Consider the following 21,085-nt stretch of genomic DNA (forward strand, 5'->3'; position numbering starts at 1 on the left):
ATACCAATAGGAGGAGACATAATGCAACATTTATCGTACTAATATTATAAATGCGAATGCTTAGATGGATGGATGTTTGAAGGTATCTCCATAACGACAGAACGCATTTGGCTGAAATTTGGCATAGACGTAGAACATAGTCTGGAAGAACACATAGTCTACTTATAAGGGGTTATTTCAGGCGACAGCAAGTAGAATATAAATTGTAATATTATACATAAGAAGCGCTAAACAGATGAATTAGGGATTCAAAAGGCAGTTATTTTAAAAACTACGCTAATAGTGAGTATCTGTCGCTGGTTGCTTGAGTCATGGGATTCTGTAGCCGGAGGAGCAATATTTTTTTTTTTGTAAAATGTAAAATAAGCTAGGTAAGATTTGTTTTTTTTTCAGACTTCAAAAAGAAGGAGGTTATTTTAAGTAGAATTTGGAAAACGAAAGAACAGACACTTGCAAAAGTCGTAAGCTTACTGATGCGTTGTCACAAAAGATTTTCATTTACATATTAATAAAATTTAACGTTTCCATGCATTCTCTCCTCAACTAAATCAACTTCTCTTTCATATCCTTACTTTAATATAATGATGGAAAGGGCAAGGATATTGAATTATTTTGTATGGACCTAAGAAATAACTTCTTAAGTAAAATCCTTATATTCATTTCCTATGCGCTATTTATTTATCATATTTCATTTAATTTTTAACAAAATATTGACTATCTTCTATTAATTTCGTCCATAAAGGGTGTAAATATCTTTAAAGACTAATTCAATTTTATAAAAACCCATCAAAAATGGCGTCTAAAACGGCTTCTAATTCCCTTGACGTAATAGGGAGCGGAAATAACAACGTTGTAGACCCATCTTCCTGATCTCTTTTGTTATTTTTTATCCCTATTAAGTTGAAAAATATACGTATATTTGTAATAGGACCTTTGGGTCGACTTTAACAAGCTTAAGTTATCCTCGTAATTCAGAAAATAAATTAAGGTTTTAATTAGATACTGCCGATTTTTTTGAAAAGATATTTCGATTTAGTCAAAAAAAATTTTTTTTTTTTTAATTTGGTATCTTATAAAAAGTTTGATTTTTATTTTTTTATTATTTATAATTCATACAGTGTTATACATTTATTTTCGACTTGGTTACTTTAGGATTTTTGATAAAGTTAAAAGAAAAAAAACTTTTTTACTTAATAATTGTTTATTAATTTGATAATTTACATCTTATAAATTATTGGGATTAAGTAATTCTTTGGTAAAAGATTTAAGACTATGTACTTAAATATTATTTTGAGATTTGAAATACATATATACAAATGTCGTGAATATGATATTTACAAATTCTTACCGAAGGAATAGGAAGAGATGATGATATTTAATACACTATGAAAAGTCTCTTTCCTAACCTCCCTTTTCTGTCGATGTCACCTCTCGTATGTATATTTTCTGCTCAATCAGAATCTTCAGATAGTTGTATATCTTGTGTGCAATCATCATTGTCTAGATTTAACTCCCCAAGTGAGCTGGAGCTGTCTATTTCTTCTTGCAGCCGTTTCATATCGTCTCGTTTTGTTCTTTCAAAGAAATTAAGCTGGAAATAAATTTTTAAAGAGAATTTAAAACGTGATAACATTGTAATACGATTAATAGATAGATGTTAGAACTCATCTATATATGTTACTAATTAAGTTATTTTATCATTATAAAGTTATTGCCTGACTATGTCCAAAACAAAAAAAAACTATCCTACGGGTTTGGAAAGATTTTTTGTATAAGATTTTTTTTTAATCTGTTAAAATGTTAAACAGTTTATGCTTAAGCAAGAAGCAACCCTACAGCTATAACTATAAGTTCGTTGTTACCTTGTACAGACCGTAGACTGCTGCTGCCAATGTAAAAACTCCAGCCACGATTCCTACTATTAAAGGCCAGAGAGGTGTTGGCGGATCCAAAACTAGCGTAGTCATCATTGACGAGTTACTATAAATAACAATAATTAATCGTTAAAACAACTCATCATCAGCCTTTATCTTCATCACGGGACCTTCCATTGTGAGGGTCGTACGCTATATACATGGTCATTCAATTCTAATAGCCATCATATCTAAATTCCTTGCCTTCTTTTTGTATATACATAAGAGTGTATAAAACCTACCACCTGACTACGCCGAAATAGCGAAGGGAACTCTGCCCATAGACATACGCAATTTCAAATCAACCTACCTTTAACGGACGGAGACGGAAACGCACAGAAAAATGATATATGATTTTCCTATGTGTCCCCTCCATCAAAACTACTTCCCTTTCCATCTTTTCTTTAGAGGAAAAGGTTAGGAAGAGAAAGGGATCTAACGCTTATCGCCTTTCACATAATACATACATATATATAATACATAGATGATATGTACATAATATAACAAGCAATATATATTTCATAGTTTAAGAAGATTTTATTACTTACGTATTTTGGTCTTTTAAAATGATTGTTGATGTAGCATTTAACATTGTTATTTCTTTTAAATAATCACCTAAAATTAATTTAAAATTATTAATGTCGTGAAATTAAATTATTTTAGTATTAGAAATTAATTCAAGTATAATAAACATACATGGAGCGTCGGTGGCTCAGTGGTCAAGCACTAGACTTGCAATCTGCAGGTCCTGGGTTCGAATACCGCCATGTACCAATGTGTTTTTCGATTTCCGATTTACATATGTACATTTATCCGACGTTCTTACGGTGAAGGAAAACATCGTGATGCTGCACATATCTGAGAAGTAATTCAAAGATATGTGTGAAGACAACCAACCCGCACTTGGCCAGTGTGGTTGACTATAGCCTAACCACCCTTAACTTAGGGTAGGCTCCGAGCCCCTCGGTGGGGACGTATAATGAGCCGATGATGATGAAACATACATAATAAAAATACTTATTTGACTAAAATAATATCATAGCTAATCTATTGTTGGAGGCCAACGTCATCGGAGTAAGTAAACTAAAACTAACAACGTACCATGTAAACTTAAGTTAAACTTGTAAGTAAGTGCTATTGTTTTGGAGGCTCTTGCGGCTAGAGACCAGGTGCACTGAAGGCTGTAACCTTCTTTATCACATCCATCTATCTTATTTGATAGATACGTCTGTAAAATTACATTTTAATTCATATACAATTATCATAAAGTCACTAAAAATGAAATAAGAAAAATGTATAAATACACAACTAACCTTATCAGGAATTAATAAAAGAGCCGTTAAATTGTAACAGTTCGATGGTCCCAAGTTTTTGATCTGTTGAAATAAAATATTTGAAATAATTTGTGATAAAGAAATGAAAACAATTGTACTCAGAGTAATTGAAATTGAAGATCCTTTGTATAGGTTCAATTTGAGAAATCTACACTAAGGATTTTATTTTTATTTATTTTTTAATAACAGAAGGGGGCAAACGAGCAGCGAGAACATCGAGGTGTTCCACGACGCCCATGGACATCAGCAAGACCAGAGGAACCGCAGATGCGTTGCCAGCCTTTGAGATAGTGATAAGCTCGCTTTTTGAAGGACACTAAGTCGTAGCGGTTTGGAGAAAATCTTAAAATTAAAAATTATTATGTAGTTATTAAGCGAAGAATGAGAGCAAATGATTCACCTCAAAGTAATGTACAAAAGACACGCTATCACCGTTGCCGAGACCGTCTCTTGACACTGCGATTGTTTTATTTGGTTGCACGGTTCTGTAACAAAACATTACGTTGATAATCAGCATTAATCACTAAATATAATATATAGTGAGACGCTAGTCACAGCTATGTCGACCACGACTAAGTCAGAGCGGGGTTGAAAAAAAAAGTTAATAAGTAGTCTATGTGTTCTTCCAGACTATGTTCTACATCTGTGACAAATTTCATCAAAATCCGTTGAGCTGTTCCGGAGATACTTTCAAACCATCCACACATTGGAGCGTCGGTGGCTCAGGGGTCAAGCACTTGACTTGCAATCTGTAGGACCTGGGTTCGAATCCTGCCATGTATAATACCAATGTGTTTTTCGAATTCCGATTTGCATATGTACATCTATCCGACATTCTTACGGTGAAGGAAAACATCGTGATGCAACCTGCACATATCTGAGAAGAAATTCAAAGACATGTGTGAAGTCAACCAACCCGCACTTGGCCAGCGTAGCCTAGTCACACCTTACTTAGGGTAGGCTCTGAGCCCCTCAATGGGGACGTATAGTAAGCTGATGATGATGATTCATCCACACATAATTATTTATGTGGTCATCATTCAAACCACGCTACCCCTATAATACAAAATACATAGTATATTACCCAGTTATATTAAAACTTGCTTCTGGTTTAATAATAATAGTAAGATCTTTTATCACTTTGTCACTTTCATTATTACTATGCAGTGGATCTTCTAGTATTGCTTCGATATTTATTTCATTTATAAATGAATCATTCTGTGTATATTCAAATTCAATTTCCCATGTGACTGATTCATTTCTATATAATGGTGCTGGTACATCACATGTTACGTTTAGTTTTTTTAATGCACATTCGCTTGGTAACCTTTGTGGTAAAGTTGGTAACATTAAATGGACTTTAGCACCGTAAGCTGGTTCATCCTTATTAAGTACAGTTACTTCTATACCAAGTTTGTTATCTGAACCTGGAATGTATGGGCTGAAAGAAATTTATCAGTTATTTATTTATATCTTAAAGTGGCAAAAGAGCGAGCGGCCAACTGAAATCGCTGAATTAGCGAAGCGATCGTTGCCCATAGACATACGCAATTGTATATGCGTTGCCTACCTTCAAATAGAAGGAATAGTGGGTGCACAGAAAAAAATTCCTTCCCATGCATTCCCTCATCCGGAAAGTCCACTTCTACTTCCCATACTTACCTTATAAGATAAAAGGGAAGGGAAAGAGAACTAAAATAAGACTTCTGGGACGCAAACTCATCAGACGAAACGCGGAATTTCTTCCACATCACGCCTGTCTTCTGTATGATATTAGATTAGTTTTGTTCAGTTATTTCTAAATTAGATTTTACAGTTAGGTTTTGTAGAGTAATTTGTAAAACATACTTGCTTAATCCTTTTAAAGTCATTTCTAGTAATGGCTTACAAATAAGATCTTCGCCACATTCTCTATTTAATTGGATAACGAAGGAAGAATGCAATTTAGAATTTTCCGATAATCTTGCTGCTTTACGTAAAAATAAAGGTGAATCATCTGGAACAGGTTGTAATTATAATTAAATTCTGGCAGAACTATTGAAATAAGTAGAACTTAAATTAACAAATTACCTTCTAATACAATACAATGAATTAACTCAAAGTTAATGGTGATTGGCTTCGACAAGTCCGCTGTGGGCTGTAATAGAAATTTATCTTTTACTAATATTATAAATGCGAATATTTAGATGGAGGGATGTTTGTTTGAAAGTGTCTACAAAACGGCTGAACAGATCTTGATAAAATTTGGCATACATATAGAACTTAGCCTGGAAGAACACACAGGCTACTAATTAAGTTTTTTTTTAATTCAGCACGGAGTGAGACGCGGGCGACATTTTTAAAGTCCCTTTATCAGTATCTATTTCTTTTGCAATACATCAAGTTAAAAATACACGTTACTTTATATTATTATACATATTTGTATATAAGTCATATTAGCACTAGCTGTGGTACTCTAAAGTTATCATATTCGTAAAACAAAATGAACATCCTTATAATTAAACCCTAATATATCATTTAGTTGCACTGCAGTCTTAGAATACGGCTAGGCTTGTATAGCTAAAACTCTGACAAATACTACGCACCTTAATTTGTACCGTTTGCTCCTCGCATGCTTTGTTCCCCGGTTTTATAGTGACTTGGTAATCTGCATCGCTTGATATCCATGCCCTCCCTCCGTCAGGGTCCACATGAATTGATGCATTCAAAACTAAAAAAAAACTTTTAGATTAAAAAATCGACCAAGTACCGCATTCAAAATTGTTAACCGTGCCTTTCTGAGACCTAAATGTATGTTTTAAACATATTACTACCTATAATTGGTCAAAGACAATGACTGGAATAGCTATATGTTTTATACAGATACTTTGGTCTTAGAAACCAACGTCAGTCTTAATTAGATTAAGTTTAATACGAGAAATCTTCGTTACAAAACTTTTTAATGACCCATAAACAATTTTTGAATACATTTTAAGTCAATAAATCTAAATAGTAGACATGTTACTTTATCAGATCATATTTACTTGTATATTACCTGTTTTAACGTGGGGCCATTTAATTTGCTCCTTAGCTTCAATGCAGAAAATAGCTGTAAAGTTGGTAGCATTGTGTGGTATATTCATTGCATCCGGAACTTTAATGCTGGCGTACACTTCTATTGTTGGAACGCATCTATATAAATAAACTGTATCACTGTTTATTGCACCGACAGCTAAATCTGTAACATACAAAGAAACCTTCAATCTTACTATTGTAAATGCGAATGGGTGGAGGGATTGATTTTTGTTTTAAGGTATCTACGGCTGTATGGATCTCGCTGAAATTTGGCATAGATGTAGAACAGTCTGGAAGAACACATAGGCTACTAATCTTTTTTTTCCCAGCGAACGGAGTCGCGAGCGACAATGGTAAAGGTAGGCCTGAATGAATTTAGTTGAATGGAAGATAAATTGGTTAAGAAAAGAATTACAAGTTAAATGACGAATGATTAATCTGGAGGACGAAATTCCGATGAAAAGCCCCCAAATTGAGTGGCATAATGACAGATAGATGATCTATTAAAAGGATCCAAGTTACTTACCGCTACAATTATTGTTATCGACATCAAATCCTTTTGAGATTGATATACCGAAACTCTGAGCACCTTTGGCTAGGATCTTTTGTATATACATACTGCTGATACCCCTCTCTCCCCCTCTGTAAATGTATACAGCACCTTCACCAAAGTTCTCCCATGGTGCTCCGATAGCGACGTCTGAAATCAATTCCTCGAATTTTAAACCTACTTCATTCTTTGAAGATAGCAAAATTCAAATTTACAATTTAGGTAATTTAAAACATTAGTTAATTTAACTTATTTGTTATAAACGGATCTTCGGCAGCTACATGGCAGGACTGGTACGGCGGTGGATCGGGGAAGTGGAGACTTTTATTGCCAGAGGCCAAGGTCCACTTTGAGTCGCTGCGTCACCCTAGTTAGTCACAAACGAATACAGAATATAAAGGAAGATTTTTTAATATTTACCATTGTATCCATCTCCGTCCACGTCACCCATATTAGCAATTGCACTGCCAAATCTAGCTCCGTTCAAATTGGAACCCGATACAAAACTTCCTAGACTTAGCGTAAAATTAGAACCCTGTAATATAATAAATCCGTAATGATTCTATAGTTTTATAGCGGAAGGGGGAATGTGTAAAAAGAAGAAAGATTTTTTTTTTTCATTAAAAGTAGGCAAACTCTCAACTCAAACATCTGGAACCTTTCAACTGTTCTAAACCTGATGTCAAAGGGCAGCGTCACTTCGCTATTTTAGTATGATCGTTTATTCGTTTAACATCAAAAAATAACATTTATAATATTTTGTGCATCACACTGTTGACATACCTTCCAGCTGTTTAGGTAAACAAAAACAGCTCCTTGATCGTATTGTAGTTCCCCTACTTTGGAAATAAAATTTGGTGCTCCCACAAGAAGATCTAATATACCATCTCCATTGATATCCATACAGCAAAGACTAGAGCCAAAATAAGAGCCCAGTTGGGGACCTTTGAGGCTTTTAACCACATTTAAAGGTGCATATTCTCTGGTAGCTGGTTCAAATATAAGAACCTTAAAAAAACATAATGTATATCAATTTTAATCTCGTATTATTTTATACTTTAATTTCAGTTTTAGAATCTTAGTTTAGTGTGGTTTACACAAAAACAAATTTACTGACAGTATTTGGACAGCACAAAATCAACTTAGTCAAAGATCAAATAATTTTTACCTGTCCGTAGCCAGATTTTGATCGAGGTGCTCCTCCTACGTATAAAGTTTTCTTATTGGGTCCAAAAATTCCTGATTCCACACTGTAACCTGGAGTAAATTAAATTTTAACATCAATTAAATATATCTACGTTAACAGACACTTTATTAAACTTTAGATTTAAAACTTACCAAAATAATCATCAGGTCCAATTTCTTTCGTAAAATAAGGATTTGTTGTAGGTTGTTTCGAAATAAACATGGAACCTTCATCTGGATCGTACTTGTAATCAATTATACCGCCTGCGAAAAAATAACAGCAAAGTTTTAGTAATACGAAAAGTTGTATTATTTTCAGAAGGTTCATTTGACTCGCTAAAATTTTTAACAATTAAGAATCAATGAATGGGTTAAATAACAAAAATATAATACATATTTAGTATGAAGTATGTACCTGCCCATTGCAGTAAACCAGGAGCTCCGATGATTACTGAATTGCTCTCTGTTACCTTAACTGATATTCCACTCTGACCATAGGCGTAAAAATTTAAATGGGTACCATAGTCCCCGTATTCCTTTCTGGTTCCATCAGTTTTATAAGCCTGTCGATCTAAGTACAAACTGGTTAGTTTTAATCTAAAACTACTACCGATTGATATTTCTAGTGATTTTTTTCTTTAAACGAAATAACAAATGCTAACGCGTGTGATGTCATTCTTATTAATTTATCATCGCTATAAATAATTAGGAAAAAGATTTTGAATTCTTTTCAATGACATGAAAAACACACAGATAGAGTTTGCGAATGGATACAGTTTAAGCTTGTAGTTTAAGGTTTGAAACTAAATTTTATAAGTTGTTTAATTGATAAAATAATATATTAAACATTTGCAAAAGTTTTACCTTCAAGGGTGCAAAACGACAATAGGAAATACGGTGTATTTTGTAAAGGAATATGTGAGGTTTATCTTATTATTTTATTGTAATGTTTTAGAAGTTTAAGTAAAATTAGCCTAAATAATTAAAATTCAACCCTAAGACGGTTCACGCAACAAAATCGCGGACACGGCTAATAGTAAAATATGTTAAAAGTATGCTTACTCCTTTCCTGCAAAGGTAACATAGTAATTCCTCTTGTTTGTGATAGCAAATAGCACGCTCCATTTACTAGTATGTGCTTGTCTTTGTATGGAGTTGACCATCTCGGAGCACATGCCTATAAAAAAAGACACAACTTTACATTAATCGGTTAAGACAAGATGTAAGAATGCGTTAATAACACAGGAGAGGATTTTTACTGATTTAGTTTTAAAAAGATTTTAAAAATGGAATCAGCCTGCCAGTGTAAAAAATATAATATGACATGAAGATTAGTTGTAATTTTGATTGCTTTTTGCCGCTTCCAAAAAGAAGGAGGTGATTAATTCGTCTGTATTTTTATGTGTGTTACCGTCACCATATTTGTGCTCCGATTTTAACATTTTTTATATCTTTGACATTTTTTAAACTTTGTAAATGCGCCTTGTAAAAGTTTATAGAAACAGGAAAGGGTAATTAATAACTTTAACGGTGTCTCTTACATTCATTCTTTTGAGGAAATACTTTCAAAAGGGGATAAAAATTTTACCATCATTTTTCCTTTAGGCATGTTTACAATAGCTGCACCAAACCACATATCATCTCTGATGAAGTCACGCTGAATTAAAAGTTTTCCAAAATAACTCCCATAAGCTGTAAAAAAACAAAAACACATTAAAGAATTTGAGAATAAAACGGAAGCTTAATAACCGTGGGTTTCTGAGTCCAAATTATCTATTAATTTAAAACAAACGTAATAAGGTCTATGTGTTCTTTCAGACTATGTTCTACATCTATGCCAAATTTTAGTGTGATACCTTCCCGTTGCGAAAATACCAAACAAACATCCATCCATCCATCTAAACATTCGCATTTATCATTTAAATTATATTGTTATCTCTGTTTTGTCAAAAATAAAGGGATGAAACTATGTTTCATACAGAGATTTTTGTCTCAGAAGCCCATGGTAAGTGTGAGGAATATAGGATTCCAATTTGATGGGTGGCTTGACTCATCTTAGGGGGTTTTACGCCGCATTTCGGTAGTAAAATACCTATCTTAGTAAAGAGAATACTCACGATCAACAGTAAGACCCATTGGTCGACATGTCGAATTCCGAACGTCCAAATTCTGCAGCTGACAATTAAATAATAAACCTGGAGATATATTCCTACCATCTCTACTGGCTGCTTTTGGAGCTCCCACTATTAAGCTGAAAAATAAAACTTATTAACATTTAATTTTTGACTGTACGCTTCACGTGGAATGCCCCATAATCACTGTAGTCGTGAAAAACGATGTTGAGAACATAATTATAAAATATATGATTTATCAGCGACAACTAGTATTTATACTAGTTGTCGCCCGTAGCTCCGTCCACGCAGAATTAAAAACAAGCATAATCAGCTTATGATTTCTTCTAGACTATGTTCTATAGGTAAGTCAAATTTCAACGAAATCCGTTTAGCCGTACTTGAAATAACTTTAAACTAACATCCATCCATCTAGCCATCTACCTAAACTTTTAATTCGCATTTATAATATTACTAAGATTAGTAATGTATATATTATTTAGTAGTTAGTTGTTTCAAATAAATAGAAAAATAATACAGCTACAAAAGTATAATTTTTTTTTGTTTTTTTTAAATTACTTCATGAGTTCATAATATTAATAATAAATAAAAAAAACAGTTGAAAAGCAATCATTTTAACTATAAAAACTTACCCCATCTCACTTAACATAACTGAATAACCAAAATATTTAGAATAAGCATCTGGTAAATAAGTTATTTTACTGCCTTCATGAAAAATAACACCACACTTACATAAAATTACGTTCAAAATAAATATTAATGCACATGAATTCTTGTACATTGTTATTTATAAATATAATAACAAAGAATTATGTACACAAGTGACTGCAATAAAATAACGATGCACACTAATAAAATCAAACTTTACTTCAAGTAATCTATTGGTAAGCTTTAAGCGAATGTGAACTTAACAACTAGTGGAATAAGTATTAATTTGCTTTACCACTAAAAATGCGAGTAACTTTGTTACATTCTCATTTGTTATTTATACGATATTATTATTTAATGTGAACTAATTATCACCAGTAGTTATATTAACAATAAAAAGTAAAGCTCGTTTAGATTTAATATAAGTTTGAAGAGATAATTATGATTTAAAGTCTTATTTTAATTCTATTAATATGAAGAATAATTCATTTAGGTTGAAAGAGAAGAAGTGCAGGAATAACAATCCAACTCCAGGCCAATCCACTTCCCTTCCTTTCTCATTAAAAGGACTGGAAAGTGGAAGAGATTAGAATTCGACCTCTGGTACCTCAAATACGACCACTATTTTATAATTTTACTACCTTACTAATATTATAAATGCAAAAGTTGAGATGGATGTTTGTAAGAAGGTATCTCCAGAACGGCTGCATAACTCTTGCTGAAATCTGGCATGGATGTCTACATCTATGCCAGTATACTATGTTCAGTATACAGTATACTATGTTCTAACATAGTCTGGAAAACACGGACTACTAGTTAAGATTTTATTCTAATCCCGCGTAGACGGAGTCGCTGGCAACAGCTAATATAAAGATAAAAAAAATCAAAAACAACTACTGTGACAAATTATGTAAACTATAATTTATCATATTACTCTTTCCTGTGCGATAAATTTTGCCGCTCGGAATGCTACGGTCAGTTTTGTATACTGACGTAAGTATGAAGGTTGTAGCACACTCAGCAACTTTCCCAACCGGCACAGCACACAGTGGGCAAAAATTTCGGCTTGAATCTGCTTTGTATGATTATATATATATATATATGTCTTATAACGTTCAACCAAAAAAAATCTCAAAAATATCAGACGAATTTGTCTAAGAAAGCGGAGAAAATGACCAGTGTGCAGCATGACGATCGCGATGCGAGAGGATGCTACCGGATGTGCGTGGAGTTGACAAGTGCACGATATTGTATTTTTAAATCTGATGTAAATTTTCTTTCATCCATACATCCAAACTTTAGCATTTATAATATTAACAAGACTAACTAGCGCTTGACCATGATACCACTTAATCCTAACTTCCTTACATTCTTACATAATATTATAAATGAGAAAGTAACTCTGACTGTCTGTCGCGCTTTAAAGCCAAAACTACTGGACTGATTTAAATCTTTATATATATATATAATTCTTCTGTGAGTGTGTATGTCTCTCAAACGACTGGACCGATTTTGATGAAATTTTTTGTGTGTGTTCAAGGGGATCTGGGAATGGTTTAGATTCACAATTTTGAAACACACACACACAGACGTGAACACACAAAGACGGGTAGACAGGACAACGTCTGTCTGGTCCGCTAGTATAATATAATTTGGTATAAAGATAGTCTCGAGCCAGAGAAAGGATTTAGACTACTATAAAAAAAACAAAAGTTTTGAGAGGTTAAAAGGGGCTTGAAAAGGTGTAGAAGGTTGAAAATTTTTTTAGACTTATATTTGTGAAAGTTTTACCCTGAAGGGTGCAAAATAACAATACGGAATAAGGGGTGAAAGCTTATATGTGAGTAATATTTTGTAAGATTAATAAATATTTTGTTTTAAGTAAAATGATTAGCTTCAATAATTAAGAAAATATTTCACACGGACGAAATCGTCATTAATATAAGACATTAATATAAAATTGTGGTATTTACGTTAAGTATGTACTTATTAAAATGACTAATTTGTCTGGTAAAGAATATACAAATGCACACTATGACCAAATGAGTCATGAATCAGTTGATACTTCGAACAGCGGACTCACTTCCTCTCTAGTGCGTCACACTTATTATATTGTTATTCAGCGTAAACAATTTATATTACATTTTTTAATAAGTAATTACTCTATGTCGAAAGTTCCTGGTATTAGTCATTGTTGTAACCGTAGCTGTCTGTTAGAAGGTAACCAAAACCGCTCAACAATTCTCGATGAAATAAGGCAAAGATGTAAAACATAGTCTGGAAGAACTCATAGAATTGACTACGATGAGTTTTAGGTAGAATAAATTGTGCTGATATAAAATTCTGATTAAGTTATACAAACGGACATTTGCTATTTATTTTCAACAGGTATTAAAGCAAAGATAGGGGACTTAATTAGTGCGCTCAACAATAAAGAATTTTTAGTAGACGAATGTGGTCAATTATCTTTTCTAATAATTTTTCAAAAGAAGACTATATACAAAAGTTACTTTACAAATTTTGTATATTTTCCCTCCGCGTTTTGACAGAATTGCAATTTAATAAAGCGCCTCCAAACTTAAATACATTTAAAAAAAAAGACATTCAAATTATTTAATGATCATCATCAGCTCACTATACATCCCCACTGAGGGGCTCGGAGCCTACCTTAAGTTAGGGGTGACTAGGCCATAGTCAACCACGCTGGCCAAATGCGGGTTAGTTGACTTCACACATATCTTTGAATTTCTTCGCAGTTATGTGCAGGTCGCATCACGATGTTGTCATTCACCGTAAGAACGTCGAACGTTGTACACGGCGGAATTCGAACCCAGGACCTGCAGATTATAAGTCAAGTGCTTAGCCCCTGAGCCAATGAATGATAAACTTTTTTTTTTACATAAAAATATTAGCAGATTTTTGTGTAAATTTACTAATATTTCTTTAAACATTCCAAATAAGCTCTAAGCTTGTGCTAGGATATGGTTTACGACAATAGTCGAATGACGGGATTCGAACCCCCGACCTCGTGGTCGGAAATCCGTACCCTTAACCATTAGGCTATTGACGCTTAAACTATTGAAATACAGTAAAAAAATTGTAGTTATATATATAGTAGGTTTGAGATGTCATTTTTTATAGCGGAAGTGTCTGTCCAGGTAGACTTGGCAGTTTCTACTTGACAACAGATTAAAGTTTGCATAAGTTTATCTTTAAGTATGTGGATTTCTATGTTTCTTAATTCCTTTTCTTTAATTGTGCTATCCACAATGTTCACCGCTTATAGTTCGTGAAATTAATAATAGTTAAACGTTGGAGTTGATGCAACCTGCACATATCTGAGAAGAAATTCAAAGATATGTGTGAAGTCAACCAACCCGCACTTGGCCAGCGTGGTTGACTACGGCCTAATCACCATTAACTTAGGGTAGGCTCCGAGCTCTTCGGTGGGGACGTATAGTGAGCTGATGATGATGATGAAACGTTGGAGTTGTTTTAGTTAAAAGTTAATAAAAGCCGACCCGGCAAACGATGTTTTGTCATACAAATTATGTCTAAAGAATTCGTAGAAATTACTAAAATTACTATTAAAAATTTGAGGTCGTATTTAATGTTACATTACAAAAAAGAAATACAAACAAGAGAAGTGAGTAGAAATAATTACACTTAAGCTTAATATATCTGGTTACAGACGAACGTTAGTAGGGAATTATTAATTACTAGCTGTCGCTCACGACTCCGTCTATGTGTACTTCCAGACAATGTTTTATATCTTAGCCAAATTTCTTCAAGATCCTTTAAGTCGTTCCTAAGTACCTTCAAACAAACATCCATCCATTTAAACTTTCACATTTATAATATTAGTAAGATTATTATTTTATTTTAGTTATTCCAACTGCCGGAAAATTCATATAAATCTTGCTATCTCACATTTTTTCAGTAGAAATAAATCTTACAATAAAATTTTTAAGATAAAATATAATTTCAAAGTAACGATATGCACATTTTTTTAAACAAACTGAACGTTTATGTTTAAATTACCATAAAATCTTGGAACTGAATGTGAATTACGTATTCAAAATTGTTTATTCATTATTTATAATCGGCTTGAACCAGACGAGTGTGTTTAGTGCTTTAACAGAAAGCCTTACGATAAGGTAAACAATTGATATTAATTACTTAATATAGTTATTTAATTAATTTTATTTTACTTAAAAGTGGACAATATTATAACATTTTTCTGCTTACTTTTTTTTATTATACTTAGGGTAAGCTCCGAGCCCCTCGGTGGGGATGTACAGTGAGCTGATGATGATACTATTTTTCATCTATTAGTCGAAATTGGAACATAACTGAAAATAAACTTTTGTTTTATTTTTGGTATTAATTTAAATTATCGAATCGTGCCGATAGAATAAGTTTTTTTTTGAGATCGTAATTTATTATAAAAGAAAAAAAATAATGGATTGAGTTAGATTTATCACATAGCCAATAATATAAAAAAACTGGATACGTTAAGTTAGGTTTAAAACACTGTAAATTAAATCGCAAACAAACAAGATAACTTAGGTCAGTGTTACATTTTTAATAAGAGACAAAATAATTAAAAATCTAAATAAGTATTCTGTTAAATTATACAAACTTTCGTGAGACATTATACTAAACTGATATATAAACAGGGCTAAACACTCACGTATATTCGGCCGATGGCGGCACCGACTACTTTAGTTGATGAAGGGCCCTCGATGGGCTCGAAACTAGTCGGTGCCGCCACCGGCCGAATATACGTGAGTGTTTAGCCGTGTTTATATATCAGTTTAGGTATTCTGTGTTGTGAATAGTGTAAATTGCACCATTTTCTATCATAGAAATGTGATTATCATAAAAATAATTGTGAACATAACTACTATAAAAAAAATAGGAAATATTTGTAAATTTTCTTCGAAATATAAATTACGAATCAATAAAACTTATAATTATGGTATATCGATCAACCATTGACTATTACCAAGAAATAATTACTTCTCAGATTTTGAAAAGAAAATGGAATACTTTGACAACGTCGCTGACTTTTACGCGGGAAAATCAATTTTCATCACTGGTGGCACTGGCTTCCTTGGAAAGGTAAATATTAAAACTAATATTTTTGTGTTTTTATGTGAAATGGTTTCAAACGAGCATGCGACCACTTTACTTTCGCCAAAATAACAAAGCGATCGAAAACTACAGACATCCGCAATTGCGTGGCTTACCTTTAATCGACAGATGAGGGGACGTACAAAATGGTTATACATACATCCCTTTTTACGCGTCCACTCTTTCCTCCAATTCACTTCCCCTACTCATCCTCTCCTGAAGGTAAGGGAAAGATAACCAACATTAGACCGTCGGAACGCACAATCATCAGACGCAACTCAGATTTGCTTCCACTTAACGCCTGTCTTCTGTGTGGTCGTAGTTATTCACTATTGGTAGTTGCTGGCGTCTATCGCTGTTAAAACTGTCCCAAAAAATAATACGTCTTTGCTATTCCTACACGGAATAATCAGTTGCCTTTATACGCCTACAAAAATTAAATTATTCCTTATTTTAGGTGTTAATAGAAAAGCTATTGTATAGCTGTCCTAAACTAGATAAAATCTACCTTTTGATACGTGGCAAGAAAAATGATACACCAGAATCCAGGTTACGAAGCATCTTCGAGCAGCCGGTATGTAAATACAAATAATCATAGAAGAGTTTATATTATCAAAATGAGTACAACAATATCGTTTTTAAGTTGCGCTACGTAGCACGATTTTAGCAATTTCTCAGGATATAAAATATTTTTTTTTTAATTTTCGGCCAGGCGGAATCGCCAACTAGGCTTGTAATAAATATAGCCTATCTCACAGGTGCATAATATAGCTTCCCAGCAGTGAGAGAAGTTTTGAAATCAATCTCTTCATTGAAAACAAATTTAAAATCTTAGTATAGACTAACGATTCGCCCCTACTTCGCGCGGGTGGACTTGTGTTAGTGATAACGTAAAAACATATGCAAAATTTTAATTTTATAACTATGTAATATCCTAGATTACATAAATGACCCTAGATTACTTAGTTGAGAATATGTTTTACACAAGTGTAACAACAGTGGAAATCCACGTTTATACTTTGAAACAGGATACTATTAACTGATGACAAAGGTCACGATTAACTAACAATTTATTAACAATTTGAACTGAAATTTATTGATTCTATAATATATTGATTGTTTCATACTCAACGCACGGGTAACGATTGATTTACCGACTGACTTCACGTGTTTAGCATCGGAAGTAGCTAATAACCGTAATTGTAGATTTAATACGTCTCATCAGTCTTGGACTCAAAACAAAATCGTTAAGTGTAGCATATCTATCTTACTAATCCATCCATCGATGTAAACATTACAAATGCGAATGTTTACATCGATGGATGGATGTTTGTAAGAAGGTATCTCCGGAACAGCTCAATGGATCATGATGAAATTTGCCACAGATGTAGAAAATCGGCTACTTATTAAGTTTTTTTTTATTCCTCTCTGCCGGAGTCTCGAGCAACAGGTAGTGTACAAATAGTGTAGAATAAAAAAATTGATAATTATAATCGTTTGACTGAAGACAGTAAATCTAATTAAATTATTTAACTATATGACAAAGTCCCCGTAATGGGGGAGATGGCGTCCACAGTGCGCCGCCAGTTCGCTCTATCTTGGACTCCGCGTTTGACAATTTTTATTTAACTATATAAATAAAATAATTTTCTTTAGATATTCAAAAGATTGAAAGAAGAAAGGTTAGAAGATCTAAGAAAGATTATACCAATAATCGGTGATATTACTGAAGAAAATTTGGGAATTCAAAAAAATGACGAAAATATTATAGTAGAAAAGGTAAATGAAACATAATTTGATTTATTATTTAAAAGTGTATATTATTCTGTTATGACATTAGATAGAGATGGCTTTCGACCTTAACTCATTAAAAAATGTACTAAAGAGAATAAAGAAATTAAACTAACATAGTTCAGAGAACAGTAGCCTATGAAAATTCTTGATGACTTATTTACGGTTGATGATAAATATTCAAAAAGTTTAAAAATACAAAAATTGATTTCAAACTTTTACAGAATTTTGTATTAATTTAAGGTGGCGATTGTTATTCATGCGGCTGCTACATTAAGATTCGTAGAACCTTTACAAATAGCTATGAACGTGAACTTCGAAGGAACAAAACGTGTCCTTGATTTGTGCAAGAAAATAAAACAATTAGAGGTATGGTTTTTTGGAATTTATTTGCAAAAGATACCCTATTTTATCGGCAAAAGAAAGGGGCAAGATCTGCCTTATGAGACTGGACTTACTAAAACACTCTCCATGGCATTCTCATTGCAACTTGTGAGAGCTCCAGAATATCCAAAGGAACGCATTGTACTGGGCTTCTTTCTCCACGACCCAGAGAAGAATTCTCTTGTGTCCTCACACCACTACGGCAACTTTGGATAATTCATAGAACTGATGCACCGAAATTACCTTTTTGATTTTTGTCTAGACATTTGTATACATATCAACTGCGTACACTAACGTGAATCGGCAAGTCATAGAGGAAATAGTTTACCCTCCACCTGCCTCATACAAACACGTGTATGACATAATAGAAAAGTACGGCGATGATACTGCACAGACTAAAAAGTTATTGGGTTAGTACTCGTAATTTATCTTACTTAAGGCCTGTTTCATATTGTCCAAGGAACATATAATACTTCTTGTCAAAATGGTTTGGGTAATAGCTTATTTGGAAATTGTGATACGCGACGACGACTTTATCCGACAAGTTCTGAAAAACTTATTCGGCTTATTCAGTCGAACTGTGAATTAATCGAAGGAATTATAATCGGACCATCAATCGAAATTGTTTTTTTTCAAGTGAGTGATACTTAGTTAGGTTTTATTTAATTGGGGCTTATAAAACTCGCAAAGTTTTTCGTCGGCAAAGTTGTCACCTTTTGAATAAGACACTGCTTCAGAATGTTTTTTTCATTTTAACCATTTAAAAACGTGGCATGTCGAAGCCTCTGGTGAAGCTTTCTTCACCTTCAAGCAACATTTTAACTTCTCCAAATCGCTAAGAAGAAAACTTTTGTCATTACCTAAAACCATTTTACATTTAATTACGCTAGATGGTCAGTTTATATTTAGTATTATATACTCATGTACTCACAGTCTTATCAGTCTTTTTTATGCATATTAACCGTTCGTTCGCCCTTTTCAGGTGACCTTCCAAATACGTATGTGTTTACAAAAGCGTTAGCGGAGAACTATGTCGCCGAAAATCATGGAAATATCCCAACTATCATAATTAGACCGTCCATTGGTATGTTATTTATTTTTTGTATTACACTCATCAATGAATTTATTCGCATCTGTGTGTAAGTCGCATCACGGTGTTTTCTTTTACCATACCCTTCGCATACAAAGCGTGCATTTTCGAAACTAATATTGTCCTTGAGTCGCGAGTGTCGGGTTGCGCGTACACACAACTTTGAATCGTCGACGCCAAAGAACAAAATGTCAGCGACGCGTTCTATACGAACCTTTAAGACTATTATAAGTCGTAAGTCGCTTAGTGATTAAAATCGCCGGCATTCGGAGATTTAGTAATGGCCTAAGAACGTACATATTAAGTGCCAACAATGAAAAACACATTGGTACGAGCCGGGAATTGAATCATGACCTGTAGGTTACACGTCCATTACCTAAACCATTATTATTTGTCGGACCAATGGAGATACCTACATTAGAGTTTTTTTTTAATAACTATTGTTTATAATCGTATAGTAACAGGGAGTAAGAATGAGCCAATTGAAGGATGGATAGACAATTGGGCAGGGGCAACAGCTCTTATTACAATGATCGCCCTCGGTTTCCTCAGGGTGTTGTTTGGAAAATTCTCGAATGTAATTGACCTGATTCCTGTTGATTTCGTCTCGAATTTAACAATAGTAGCGGCTGCGAAATGTAACAGGTATATTCTTAATTTACTTACTTTTTACATCCTACTAATATTATAAATACAAATGCGTGGATGGATGGATGTTTGTCAGAAGTATCTCTAGAACGAATGCATGAATCACGCTGAAGAACACATAGGCTACTAATTAACTTTTTATAATAACGTATGGACAAAGTCACGGACGACAGCCAGTGTATAAAATTAGATGTAGATTAGTTTTTTTTTTATTAATTTGATATTTTAGATCTAAAGAATTGCGTGTCTACAACTGCAGCAGCAGTGGAACTAACCCTTTACCATTGGGAATTTTATGTAAAACATTCATAAAAGAAGCCGTTCAACATAAAATAAGTAAGTAGTAATAAATTTATCACAGCAAATCCGTTTAATCCGTGCGTGCGGTGCATTCGGCGCAGGCGCGTGATTTCATACGAAGTATAAATGTTACATTTTACTTTCAGATGCCGTACCATATCCAACAATAACATTTACAAAAAGTTATTTTATTGCTAAAATTATAATCTTTTTAACTTCGATTCTACCGGCGTTTGTACTTGATTGTTTTCTACAATTAACAGGGAAGGAAGCAAGGTATATGACATTTTTTTTCGTTAGTCTAGACGTGTGCGCGGGATAAAAAAGACTTAATTAGTAGCCTATGTGTTCTTCCATCTAAACATTGGTATTTATAATATTAATAAGTAAGACTAATTGGATGGATAATATGGATGTTTGTTTGAAGGTATCTGTAGAACATATAGGCTACTAAATAAATATGTATTTCATTCCGCGCGGACGGAGTTGCGGGCGACAGCTAGTAATTTATAAAATCTTGTTGTCAACAGGTATTTAAGGAAACAGAGGAAGATAATTAATTTGTTTTACGTGTTGCAATACTTCTCGAGTCATTCATGGTTAATACAATCAACGAAAACTCAATCTCTCTACGCTTCCTTACCAAATTCTGACAAAGAGAAATTTCCATGCATCAGTTCTAGTATAGTATGGTCGGAATATCTGCCTGTTTATTTTAACGGTATTAAAACTTATTTGTTATGAATATTTTAAATTAAAAATGGGATTTTTTGGTATAATTTTGGTTTAACAAGTTTTTTTTTTATAAAATAAATTACAAATTATAAATGTGTTTTTTTAACCTTAAATTACGTTGTAAGGGGAATTAAATTATAAAATACTTTAGACATATGAATGAAAATTTATTAACCTTACAATTT

General features: G+C 33.2%; 2 protein-coding genes across 3 annotated transcripts; one reads left to right on the forward strand and one right to left on the reverse strand.

The window, feature by feature from the left end:
• Positions 1 to 1,240: 1,240 nt before the first annotated feature.
• On the reverse strand, positions 1,241 to 10,992 carry LOC106124076 (integrin alpha-4). Its single transcript, XM_013320534.1, has 21 exons — positions 10,801 to 10,992; positions 10,154 to 10,287; positions 9,625 to 9,728; positions 9,099 to 9,213; positions 8,452 to 8,607; positions 8,190 to 8,300; positions 8,020 to 8,108; positions 7,635 to 7,859; positions 7,272 to 7,386; positions 6,828 to 7,001; positions 6,282 to 6,464; positions 5,833 to 5,957; positions 5,318 to 5,384; positions 5,096 to 5,243; positions 4,332 to 4,688; positions 3,648 to 3,732; positions 3,227 to 3,289; positions 3,015 to 3,141; positions 2,462 to 2,528; positions 1,863 to 1,980; positions 1,241 to 1,591 (listed from the first exon to the last, which is right to left on the reverse strand). The coding sequence occupies exons 1-21, from the start codon at positions 10,947 to 10,949 to the stop codon at positions 1,451 to 1,453; spliced, it is 2,853 nt and encodes a 950-aa protein (XP_013175988.1). The 5' UTR covers positions 10,950 to 10,992; the 3' UTR covers positions 1,241 to 1,450.
• Positions 10,993 to 14,918: 3,926 nt separating this feature from the next.
• On the forward strand, positions 14,919 to 20,947 carry LOC106124482 (fatty acyl-CoA reductase 1-like). 2 transcript variants are annotated; one of them, XM_013321187.1, is made up of 11 exons: positions 14,919 to 14,973; positions 15,846 to 15,940; positions 16,410 to 16,526; positions 17,609 to 17,731; positions 17,987 to 18,112; positions 18,390 to 18,537; positions 19,110 to 19,211; positions 19,676 to 19,862; positions 20,095 to 20,201; positions 20,312 to 20,441; positions 20,696 to 20,947. In XM_013321187.1, exons 2-11 carry the CDS (start codon positions 15,860 to 15,862, stop codon positions 20,907 to 20,909), a joined length of 1,335 nt encoding a protein of 444 aa, XP_013176641.1. In that variant the 5' UTR covers positions 14,919 to 14,973; positions 15,846 to 15,859; the 3' UTR covers positions 20,910 to 20,947. The 2 variants fall into 2 exon arrangements, with proteins under 2 accessions (XP_013176641.1, XP_013176651.1); XM_013321197.1 differs by lacking the exons at positions 20,095 to 20,201; positions 20,312 to 20,441.
• Positions 20,948 to 21,085: the final 138 nt, after the last annotated feature.

Source organism: Papilio xuthus, unplaced genomic scaffold, assembly GCF_000836235.2.
Source record: "Papilio xuthus unplaced genomic scaffold, Pxut_1.1 DF828952.1, whole genome shotgun sequence".
In the NCBI taxonomy this organism is placed as follows: Eukaryota; Metazoa; Arthropoda; class Insecta; order Lepidoptera; family Papilionidae; genus Papilio; species Papilio xuthus.